We start from the raw sequence: 12,592 nt of genomic DNA on the forward strand, positions 1-12,592 counted from the left end.
GGAGATGTAAAACTACACTGAGATGGTTTTTATATCTTCTGATGGATCAACACTTCAAATAAAACACAGAAGAAGAAAATATGGAGCTTTAATCTTCTCTTCTAATTATGAATTTTATTACTGAATATCTTATTTACTGTTTATAACATAGTGCTTAAACATTTTTTTCTGACTGAATTGAGTCATAAAAGATACAAAAAGTCTGAAAGCTTGAATTAATGCAGCACATTTTCTTTGATGTATCAGTTCCGTGAGTTTGAGTTTGCATGATGTTCAGTCTGTATTGATCACCAGTCATCAGTTCTTTTATCAATGATTTATGTTCTGTTGCTTTTTTTTTTTTTTTTTTTTTTTTTTTTTTTTTTTTAATTTGTTGACTGTTTTATATTTTCATCTTTTTCCGTTTCAGTGTTGTTTTTGTTTTTCTTACAGTTCCTTTGGACTTATGATTTTGACGTGCATGCCCCCCGTTTCTCCATCATCACCATGGTTACCCAGGGATGTGAGTGGTTTCTATAGCGACAGATGGGTCACAGCCGCATCAACAGCACAACACACAAAAGTGGAAAATGCAGAAGCACGTCAGTTGCCGTCGGAGACTGACCTGCTGATCAGATTTCATAAAGTCATTAACACGTTTTCATTCACAAATTAATGAATTAATGTCAAACAGCTGTTTGACAGATTCTCTTCCTGGGTCATTTCTGCAGTAAAGACATTAGGAGACTCGTTATCACTCGTCATGAATTTATTTCCTCTGTGGCAGCAGAACACAATATAGGTCTGAGTGATTAATCTAATTTTATTTTCCATTATGGTTTTGTCTTCCAACGATAATGGAAACAAGATAATGGAGCTAAGACGATTATTGTGCAACAAATTTCATCCGCTCGACTAAAACCATCCCCCCATCCACTTCCTGGTTATGTTACGTTACGTTAGCGACGTACGCAGGAGTGCGTCATCTTCAGAGACTTTCCACACTCAGAGATCTTTAACTTATATCGTGTGTAACCAGAAAAACTACAGACAAAACACTGTGTTTTAAAATCTGTTTGTGGTGCTTCATGTTATATTAACAAGCTTCTGCCAGGGTTGATGTGTTGTAGTTGATCTTATTTATTTTTACGTAATTTATTTTTATATTATAGATTTAACTTTATATATTTAAATTATTTATTATTTATTATTTTATTTATTTATGTCATTTATTAGTTTTTCCGTGAAACTGTATTTAAAGTTCCAGAAAGTCCCCTGTTAAAAAGACAATGAGTTATCCTGTTAAATAATCCTGATCTCAATATTGATTAAAATAATCCTGATTATGATTTTTGCCATGGAGCAGCTCTAACATGTCACTCAGTCACGTCAGGTGTTACAACAGAGGATGTTTCTTCAGACAGAGTCCTGCATAAAGTCCCTGAGGCAGCTGAAAGGTGTGGAGCTCTCTTCATGACTCAAGAGTTTAATTTGTACCTGAGAGAAAACGCAAGTTCTCTGAAATCACTCGTATGTGAAGAACAAATCTGTTTGTCTGATGGTTCTGACGTGTTTGAATACTGAGCCTGAACAATTAAAGTCCTTCAGAAAAGGAATTCAAATCGATTGAATTAATCGATTAAATTATTTCTCCCCATATTTGAGACTCTTGTTGCTCAGATGAAACAGCAGCCTGTAACACGATGTCATGACTCACTGATATAAAGTCGCACAGACGAATCTAAATTTACACACAGTGGATCCATATGTCCACTTTTAATTCATGACACATCTCCCAGTTTCTATGGTAACCCGGGTATGTCACCACATAAAGATGAACGATATTGCCATGGAAACGTGTTAATTGACCCCTCTGTGTGTGTGTGTGTGTGTGGATTCAGGCTGTGCAGATGCAGCGTGACCCTCTGCTGATGTTTCTGTTTGTGTCGTCATGTGTTTTGGTTGTTTTGGTTTAATTTACTCATTTAAAGAAACAGATGCAGTTTCTGTCTCTTCTGTTACTGCAGCTGCTGCAGCACAGGATGATGATATGTTTCCGTTCTGTGCAATGACGCCCAATAAAAGCTTCGTACTGTACTGAATATAAAACGTTTGTAGAGGCTGTAAGTTGAATTGTTTTATGTTTTCTCTTGATCAGAGAATAATAATGACGTGATCATTGACAAATGTACGAAGCCCAGAAGGCAAGTGATTTTTTTTTTTTTTTCATCTGTGAAAACAACCGCCGAAGACTAAGATCACCTCCTCTACTCAGACTAGTTTCAGAAAACATCACTCTTTATCCAGATTCGGATAAAATATTTGTGTTAAGTCTTCAATGGCTAAAAAGTTTTTTGAGGTCACACTGACCTTGAACTTTGACCTTTGAAAGTCCAGTCAGTTCTTACTTGAGTCCAAGTGAACGTTTGTACCAAATCTGTAGAAATTCCCTCAAGGTGTGAAGGAGATATCGCGCTCACAAGCCAAAATCATGTTTTGGGAGGTCACCGTGACCTTGACCTTTGAACTTTGACCTTTAGCAACCAAATTCTAATCAGTTTGTCTTTCAGTCCAGGTGAACGTTTTTACCAAATTTAAAGAAATTCCATCAAGATGTTACTGAGATAATGTGTTCACAAGGTCAAAACCACAGTTTGTGAGGTCACCACGCTCTTGACCTTCTGACCTTTGACCCCCAAAATCTAATAAGTTCGTCTTTGAGTCCAAGTGAATGTTTGTGCCAAATTTGAAGAAGTTCTGTGAAGGAGTTAGTCAGATATCGTGTCCACAAGAATGAGACGGACAACCTGAAAACAATATGGCTGCCGCTCTCACTGACGCTGGCGCAGACGAATAAATAAAAGTTTTTTTTAAATTAATTTATTTATTTATTTGCAGATAAAAAAAAAATCACTTTCCTTCCAGGGCTTCCGTACATAAGCAAAATATGTTTTGCGTTTATTTTGTGGGCTTCACGCCAAAATCCTGAGCAGCACGGTGCCGGTCGCGGTTTCCACTCCAGACAACAACAAAACACCAGCAGTCTGCACATATCTGACGCGGCTCGTAGCAGCTGAGTCAAAATGAAAAAGGATCTCCTCTAAATATACACAATTAATTTGGAAATATTACAGACGATCTGTTCTCATTATATAATATAAACCTTAGGGATTTGTTCTGTCGCCTGTGGTCTCACAGAGAAGAAGAAGAGTCACTAATCACAGTTTTCCCAACTCAATCATGTAGTAAAATATTATAATATTTCTATAATATTGGCCAATTTCTTTTCTATATGTTTACAGTTGTAAGAGCTCAGTATCGCCTTTGTTTGGTTTTTGTGTTGCTGGTGTGCTCTGATTGGCCGGTTTATCCCAGGTGAAAGTCTGTAGTCTTTATATGTCGGCTGCTGTTTGTCTGAGAACTGAAATGTAAGTCAAGGTCAGTTCAAGTGATGAACAGAGTGTGGGACTTTTAAAACTTTTAAAGTTTTTTAACTTCAGATCTATTTCATGGTGCTTTTATTACATCTGTCCATGTTTGATCTTTATCTGCTGTATTCAGGGTCTTTCTTTCGAAACAGGTCCTGATCTCTGAGACCACCTGATTAAATAAAGGTTATGTTTGGCTGCTTGGGATTTAAACCTGGTGGAATACAGAGCAGGTGTCTGAGGGGACAGGTATAATGTTGAATCAGCTGATTATTGGCAGCAGGCGGTGGGCAAAGACGAGCTACGAGTACCTAATGTGTTTATGATGCTGTTTTTACATGAGGTGTTTTAGTTGAGTGAAGTGGAAACCACGACCAACGGACCGTGCTGCCGTCTTCTTTACGAGATCAACAGATGAAAACTCAAACATCTGTAAACATCTGTAACAGCAAACATGAAGCGACCGCAACCAGAGAGCAAGAAAACAATAGAGAAAACACTTCAGTTCTTACACTCTACGTCTCTATGTCCTCTGTTTGTTTGGCCACAGATTTCCTGGTAAACAGGATGTAAATTAGACCAAGTTTCATCATCTTGCAGCAGTTTGTGTTAAATTAAATTAGATTAAATTGATATAAGACTGAGTGGTGAGTTAGGGTGATGCTTGATGATGTAACCGCTCACTGACTTTTGCTTTGTGTTGTACTCAGCCGAGGACGGTGGCAGGTTTCAGAGGGACGGTCCGCTACGCTTCAGTCAACGCTCATAAAAACAAGGTCAGTGCTGTTTATTTTCTGTACGTCACAAATGATGGAAATGTACTAAAAGTCGCCATGTTTTTGTTTTCACAGATATGTGAATCTAAAAACAGGTTTTAGATAAACATTAAGGCTTTAACCATCATGTCTCTCACACTCTCACAATAATTAGTAGATAAAAAAAAAATGGAGAATTGTTCAGTTCTGTCATTTCATCAGAAGCTAACTTTAATTTCAGCGTTGTACGTTAACAGTGATTTCCTGACGATGTGTGTCTGTTGTGCCCCCTCCCCCAGGAAATGGGTCGCCATGACGACCTGTGGTCACTGTTTTACATGTTGGTGGAGTTCGCTGTTGGACAGTTGCCATGGCGAAAAATCAAAGATAAGGTCAGACAGTTTTCACCAGAGCATGAACCACCCATACACCAATACATTTCCATATATGAATTATTATTATGTACTTGTGTATAGCAAATATGTCCAAATATGAATGTGTATGTATCTATGATTATATTTTGGACATACTGTATGTTACATAAATATATATCCATCCCAAAGACTGTCAATATATGTTGATATTATATTATTATATCATATATAGTGGGTTCCAAAAGTCTTACACCACTTTTCCTATAAGGAATTAATAAGAAAAACGTATATAAGCATATAGAGTTTTATATATTTGTTGTTTTAAGAAGCTTGCATATATACACATTAAATATATATCGTTCATCATATACTGTATATATTTTGATATACTGTATGTACACCACATATTCCACATTTCCTTAGATGTTAATTTAAGACATTCTTATTTTCCCGCAGCTCATATTCCAGTTAAATTATTAACAAACTGAGTCACATTGGTTGTTGTTTTGGTTCCGACTGTAGTGTTTCCCTGATGAGCTTCACCTGTTCTGCGTTTCAGAGGTGTGAAGGTAAAGCTGTACATAAATCCTCGTTAATTCAATGCAGCTGAAAGTGTTTTTTTTGTTGTTGTTTTCTTCCAGGAACAAGTTGGTCAGATTAAAGAGCGTTACGACCATCGGATGCTGCTCAAACACATGCCTCAAGAGTTTAATATCTTCCTGGACCATGTCCTGGCCCTCGACTACTACACCAAACCAGACTACCAGGTACTGACTGTGATGGAAGCTGTCTGTCTGTCTGTCTGTCTGTCTGTCTGTCTGTCTGTCTGTCTGTCTGTCTGTCTGTCTGTCTGCAGGATGTCTCTGCTTCAGTGTTAGTATCAGATCAATGAGTCTGTCCTGTTATTTTCAGCTGCTGATGTCGGTGTTTGAGAACAGCATGAAGGAGCGAATCATCACAGAGAACGAGCCTTTTGACTGGGAGAAGGGAGGAAGTGATGTCACACTGTCAACCAGTGCCTCCACCCAACCACAGCACAACACCCGACCCACTGCCGCCATGGTGGGGTAAGAACCAGACACTTGATTCATATTAGAAACTTGGTTATTTATGCTAAGCTAGGCTAACCACATCCTGACTCCAGCTCCAAATTTGTAAAAACGATTCCTTTAAGAAGCAGGAAGCAGGTGTGGAAATGAACAAATGATGTAACCTACGACAAAAAGTCTTTCTTTATTTACACAACACGACATTAGTGGAACATTTCTCTGGAGCCATCTTAATAATTATACTGGAATATAATTATTTATTTAATATTTATCATTTATAAATCTGAAGAGAACAAAACTCTTGAAATCCAGGCTTCAAAATGCATCTAAAACAGAAATGATCAAGGCCATGTTTTCCTGGTGTGTGTGGTTTTAACACATCTTGGTGTTAGAGGAGGTTTCATCGAGTGCACGGAAGCATCCTCCAAATGAGATTCAGTGCTGACATTTACACAGCAAATCTCCCTCTGTTATTATTCTCTGGTACAGACTCACATCCCCCTGAGTCTGTAAAACGGTTTCTGAAATGAAGTCATCTGCATCTGTCCACAGAGCCATCGTGACACCGGTTCCTGGAGATCTTCAACGGGAGAACACCGATGACGTTCTGCAGGACGAACATCTCAGCGATCAGGAGAACGCCCCCCCGGCCCCACCCAGTCGACCCCCCGGGGAGACAAGTGTCCAGCACGCTGGAGAAACGGGAGAGGCCTGGGAGGACACGGACTTCAACCGCAACAGACTCAGGATCAGCCTGAACAAGGTTTGAACTGAACCGCATTACAGAACAGGGATTTTTGAGTAAAAAAGGTTTGATGTTTAATCTTAATCTACCTCATACAACATCACTTTCTGTCCTTCCTCAGGGGGCTCAGGAGGAGGAGGCGGGTCGGTCGGTGTGTCCGGTGTCGCCAGTTCGAGGCGGAGTGCCGGAGTCACCGACAGGTCAGGGTCGGTCTTTGCGGTACCGCCGGGTCAATAGCCCTGAATCTGACCGCCTGTCTGCAGCTGAAGGCCGGGCCGACGCCTACGGACAGAGGTGACATGAAACTCTTAAGAAACACTGAAGGAGGTTTCAGAGCAGGAGACAGCATATTGTTTAATCTTTCAATGAGATTTACTTTCTTAAAACACAAGTTTAAAAGTGAATATTCTTCTAGAAGATGATTTTTAATGGGAGGAAACTGAGATAAACAGCAACAACCGTCAAGTGTGTCATGCACTTTTATTTAAGGCTGGATGACACAAGGTGTATAAACCGACAACAGAGCTGAAGACTTGAGACTTGGACTTGAGTCAGATTTAAGTCACAAAAATGAAGACTTGCATGTTGAGACTTGATGTAGACTTGTCCTCATTGACTTGAGTGACTTCCTTCGTCAAGACTTGGGACTTGACTTGAGTGTTGCTTTTAACTTGTTATGGCTGCCCTGAAAGACTTGGACTTCCCTCAAACACCTGCACTTTGTGACAAGACTTGACTTGGACTTGTATCAACTGACTTGAGACTTGGCTTGGTGTTCGTCCTTTCTTGATTGATTGTAGACTTGATCTGAACTTGTCTTTAAAGACCGAACATGTGACTTGGTCTTGCCCTTGACATTTAGCTTGAGACTTCCTTTGATGAGATATAGGACTTGACTTAAATTGGACTGGTCTGGACTGACTTTAGACTTGATGTTGCTTTGTCCTCAAGAATTTGTGACTCGTCCAGGACTTGACTTGGGTGACAAATTTGTCTCTACATGTCTTTCTGTCTGTTCTCCAGGTCTAGGATGGACATTCTCGGTTCTCCGTCTCGTCACGTCTACTCCTCCCAGCCGGCTCAGATGTTGTCTGTTGACCCCGGTTGTCGCGGTGATCGACACATCAGTGGCCGTCAGGAGGTGTCGGTAGCGTCCGTTGACCAGGAGGCGCACAGCAACGCCTTCATCCGCTCCGTCCCGCTGGCCGAGGAGGAGGACTTTGATAGCAAAGAGTGGGTGATCATCGACAAAGAGACGGAGTTACGAGACTTCCAGCCAACCACATCAGGAACAACTGACGAGGAGCCGGAGGAGCTCCGCCCCTTGGAGGAGCAGGAGGAGAGGAGGAGGCTCAGAGCTGGAGGTAGGAGCTCCTGTATACACCTTTGTTCTAACTGCTAGTACATTACTACAATGTTTAGAGCTCCAATCTTACTTGTTTTTAATGTGTGAAATTAAATTTGGATGGGTTAGCCTCACGACTTAATAACAAGGAGAAATGTGAAGACTGGACCAGATGGGAACCGCTGCTCCACAATGATTTGAAATGTTTTTATGTACCTTCACACTGCTGTAAAAACTGAATATGTTGCTCTGTCCATATCCAATAATTTCTAAATTTACTTGAAGCTTGTAGCTGCTAGCTAATTTCCATCTGCAGTCTTTGGGCAGAACACAATACAACAAGAAAAGTCCCAGAATAACAGAATATATATTTATAATACAAACTCAGATAACAAAACACTTAATGCTGCTCCCACACCACCACAATGACGATGTTTTCAATGATTCATCAGAGGGCAGATCAGCTTTCTACAAGTAAGTCAGATGATCCAGGACATGTTTAGCCTAGCTTAGCACAAAGACTTGAAGGAGGGGGGAGACTGGTAGTTTCTCTTTTGATGGGCTTTCACGCAATGTCAGACTGTTCCTGTAACACTAACATTATCTCAACAAGATTAAACTTTGATGATGAGAAAGTGATCAAACTTTTGTTGATTAATGTACCTGAGACACTGTTTAAAACATTGTCTTTCTAACAGACACAGCTATCGAACATTAAACCCATCAGAGCCACATTATTGTCTGTAAATCATTAAATTTGAATTTCCAAATTAATTAAATCCATACTTAATTAATTAAGTATTAAGAATTTTCAGAGCTGAGTCTTTTGTAACTCTGACATCTTGTTTTCCAGCAGTAGGGGAGCTGGCCGTTCGTCCAAAGACCCACACCAGGGAGAGTAGCCGAGCGATGCTAACGCTAACGGAGGAGGAGGCGTCCAGGAGGAGCGGCGGGAGCCCCGCCCAGTCGCCCTGTCACTCGCTACCATCAGGACGCCCCCGCCGGAGAGAGTCAGAGCCCATTGGACCTCAAAGACCGGTAAGAGAACCAGCCAGCCAATCAGAGGAGAGCTGCGCTCTCTGATGGCATGTTGGTGGACAGATGAATCGAGTGGTCGGCTGCTGCACAGACTTATAATTTAAAACTCGTCGTAGTGAGGCGCTGTGCAGCAGCTTCGCCTCCTCATTTGTCCGTCTGTCAACATGTAGCTTAAAGGACAAATCCAGCTTGATCAGAGGTTCTGCTCATTTTTACATTTCCCTTCTTTGGCTTCCATCAGTATCAATGATTTTGCAGCTTTTTACATAAGTGTTAAACTTTAGGTAAAACAGAGAGCAACAGACAGTGGTGGGTAAAAGTTAAAAACTTGTTGGTTCAGGATAAATCAGGGTGAAAAGGCAGCAGTTTCCCCCTCTCATTACAACCGTTGAGCAAGGCACTTAACCCCCAGCTGCTGCAGTGGAGCTGCACGGTGTGGTTATATATAAATAAAGTAAAAAACAACTTTAAACTAGGACAGTGTGTTTTTATGTTGTCTTATTAGCTTCACCGGCTAGCTGCTGTGACTGACAGGAGGCGGAGTCTAACACTTTCACAGAGAGTGAGAAATTGAACTAAACTTTAAATTTAATCAGAGCAACTCTATGTAACTGAACAGTGTCAGTTCCACATGTTTTATTAGATTCATTATCACATGAGGATTTGCACATATTTTTCTGCAACAAAACCAATTAACAAAGGAGTTGCCTCCTCTGTGGATCAATATTTTCTTGTACTGAAACTTTTATTGTGTATTTTACTTCACAAACCTTTTAAATGCATCAGTGCTCAATATACATATATATACTATACAGTGTTAGAATAATAAAATACAACATAAAAGCATCAAATCTAATGAAAGCATGAATCCATCCTTCCATTATCTGTACCTGCTCATGGAGGACCTTTTGATCACTTGGTACAAAGTTGATTGACATTTCGAAAACATCAGTCAGTCCAGTCAGAGGTGATGAGCAACAACGTCTGGAGTCGTGCTGGACTTGTCCTTTAAAGACGTCACAGTGATGACAGGCGGACAGACTCCTGCGGGAGTTTGTCTGCAGGTTTTACGGCAGCACCGTCCTGCAGCTCCACACCTGTCACATGCAGTCGTGAATATGAACCGGCTTTCAGCAAGCTCAGTTAACTCACAGAGCTTTTCCCCTCTTCTGTGACTCTCTATTGAATGAACTAGAAGCAAATATTTGATGCACGACTTCACTTCATTATGAGTGAGTTAACACGCAGCTGTGGCATCCGGTAGTCAAAAGTCTGTAGTTGACGAACATCGTAGATCCTCATTCATCTTAAAATGTAGACAGAAGAATCTCAGATCAGGTTTCAGGTCCTGTTGTGCAGCTCCAGTCTGATCCGTCTGATTCTTCCTCGACTGCCTGTGACACAATAAAACCTTTCCTCCGTCCAGCTGTGTGAACGGTGCTGCCGTCTTCTCCTCGTTTGTCATTGGAGCTGAGTTTAAAAATCTTTTTCCATTTCTTTGGGTTTTTTTTTTTTTTTTTTTTCCCATGACTTTTGCTTTGGACCATTGTTTTATTGTGAAGGAGTGGATGGGAAGCAGCTGCAGCTGTAGAACGAGTCCCATACGACACAATCGTGCAGCCGTGATGTTTATATGTCGGGATGTTGATGATGTTCTCATCCTTCTCATCTGCTGTGTTCTCTCATGTTCTCTGACACGTTAGAGTCAAAGTGACGCTGTTTCACACACACACACACACACACACACACACACACACACACACACACACACACACACACACACACACACAGTTTATTGATACAGTGACTGAGTCTGTTCAGGATGGTGTACGAATGGAAATGTGTTGAATAAACATCCCGGTATCTCAGGGATTAACGTCCATTTCAGACGGACTGGCTCCTCGTGAGCGCCACCGCTCAGCGCGTGGAGGTCGGGTGGTGGACGGGCGTGTAGAGAACTGATTTTGTGTCCTGTCACAGACCTGAACTTGATCAACCATATCCATTATTCTTCCCTAATCATAACCTTAACCAAATGCTTCAGTGGCCTCACCCCAACCATACCTGAACCGTAGTTTATTTTCCATAACCCTGATCTTCTACACGCAGATCCTGTAGGAAGTGAGCGTCTTAAAAACACCGGCTTTGGATTGTTGGGTTGTGGAAAAGATAAAGCAACTTGTTTTCGAAAGCTGTAATGAGAATGATGTACAGGATCTTTAACGCTTCGATTGAGCCTGATTCTGGTGAAGTTCAGCATCTTCAAAAAAAAACGAACTATGGTGGCCCTGAAAGTTCAACGCGCTGCAGCGGACACAAGAATCAGAATGATCAGGATTAAGTCAAAAAAGAAAAGTGATGAACCTGCTGGGACGCACCTGTTGCGCAATACTTCTAACTTCAAAAGCCACAGTTTGTCATTGAACAAGTCCCAGCCAGGTGCATCACTTTTTAGTGTCCCCTGGAAACACGTCCGCTGTGTTGTAAGACTGAATTTTCGAAGCCTCTGTGTATTTGTTTTCTTAAGCTGCAGTGTGTTGAGCTCTCAGGGCCACTGTAAAAAAAATGTCCAAAAGTCTTTTAAAACTGATTTACAGAAGCAGTAGAAAGTAGAAACTCCTCATCATACAGTCCAGACGTCCTGATTTACCGTCCTGGGTCAGGATCAGGATCAGGATCAGGATCAGGATCAGGATCAGGATCAGGATCAGGATCAGGATCAGGATGGACTCAGGGGTTCATAAAACTTGTGACAGAAGAAATGTTGAAAACACAAACTCACCAGTTTTGTTTTATTAACGGAGTAAAGCACCACACAGGTTACCCTGACTGAGGCGGCTTTAATGGAGGAGATGTTGGATGCACAATGTTCCTTGGATGTGATTTATCCTGGCAGTGGGTTTTCAATTTAGCCAGTTACAGACTGACTTAATTACACTTTTGTGCAAAAATCACATTCTGACAGAACCACATTAAATTACATCAGTGAAACAACACGTCAGTATGAAACAGCAGTTAGTGATCAAGACTAATCCAGACTTTAAACTGCTGCTGTTGGTCGAGAGCTGGATATTAAATTAGTTTTGTCTGGAGAGTCGGTCAGAAACCAATCAGAGCTCGTCTTTCACCTTTTTCCTACCGAACACCGACCTGCGCTGATTTATTTCAGGTTTAAAAGCTGCTAAAAAAAAAAGATTTTGCGGTGAGTTTGTGTTTTCAACAATGTTTCCTGTAAGAAACTTTATAAACTCCTGAGTCTGAGTGTGATGATTCTTCAGTACAGACTCTTTTGGAGACGCTCTTCGTTCTCAGGTTTTCTGGACTGTCAGAGATGTTGCTTCGACTTGTCGTTTCTGAGGCCGTAGTTTGTTGTTGCTCGGTTCTCCTCGCTGAAGCAGTTGTTTTTTTTCCTCCAGATTTTTGAGACTTATTTTCTCTGACTATTTCCCTGAACTGCTGAACTGTCACAGATGTTAACTAAAACCCATTCCACATAAATGACAGCTGTATCTTCTCATAATAAGGCTACGAATTTCTACCTTGATATGACATTCTTAGTTCATGTTTGACTCAGTTTATGAGATTGAGTTTAGGTTAAATAATTGGCATCGATGGGTTAAGGTTTTATTCGGGGCTGGATGTGAAACCATGCTCCCTGCTGGACTGGCCACACAGTGTTTTTGTCACCACTTCAACATGTTTATATCACGTAGCAGGAGTGTAAAGTGTCAGAGGTCATGACAAGGTTTTCCAACCACATGGAAACTGTCATATTTGTTCACATTCAGCCACTTTCTTCAGATGAGCTTCATTCTGGATTTATTATGATCCTCGAAAGTTCAGATTTCTTTTTTTTTCCATTGTGAACTGAGGTCAGAG

General features: G+C 40.9%; 1 protein-coding gene across 4 annotated transcripts in view; it reads left to right on the plus strand.

Moving 5' to 3' along the window:
- ttbk1a (tau tubulin kinase 1a) overlaps positions 1–12,592 on the plus strand; it is a 53,178-nt gene that overhangs the window by 24,565 nt on the left and 16,021 nt on the right. For 2 of the 4 annotated variants that reach the window (XM_023426019.2, XM_023426020.2), the window contains exons 7-14: positions 4,118–4,183; positions 4,462–4,554; positions 5,178–5,303; positions 5,449–5,603; positions 6,138–6,348; positions 6,452–6,624; positions 7,354–7,694; positions 8,529–8,713. In XM_023426019.2, coding sequence (XP_023281787.1) covers positions 4,118–4,183; positions 4,462–4,554; positions 5,178–5,303; positions 5,449–5,603; positions 6,138–6,348; positions 6,452–6,624; positions 7,354–7,694; positions 8,529–8,713 — 1,350 coding nt within the window. The remainder of the gene's footprint in view (positions 1–4,117; positions 4,184–4,461; positions 4,555–5,177; positions 5,304–5,448; positions 5,604–6,137; positions 6,349–6,451; positions 6,625–7,353; positions 7,695–8,528; positions 8,714–12,592) is intronic. The other 2 variants (XM_023426021.2, XM_087179225.1) reach the window with 1 other exon arrangement.

Source organism: Seriola lalandi, unplaced genomic scaffold, assembly GCF_002814215.2.
Source record: "Seriola lalandi dorsalis isolate HSWRI2012SDOR001 ecotype SW California unplaced genomic scaffold, Sedor1 jcf7180002054800, whole genome shotgun sequence".
NCBI lineage: Eukaryota > Metazoa > Chordata > Actinopteri > Carangiformes > Carangidae > Seriola > Seriola lalandi.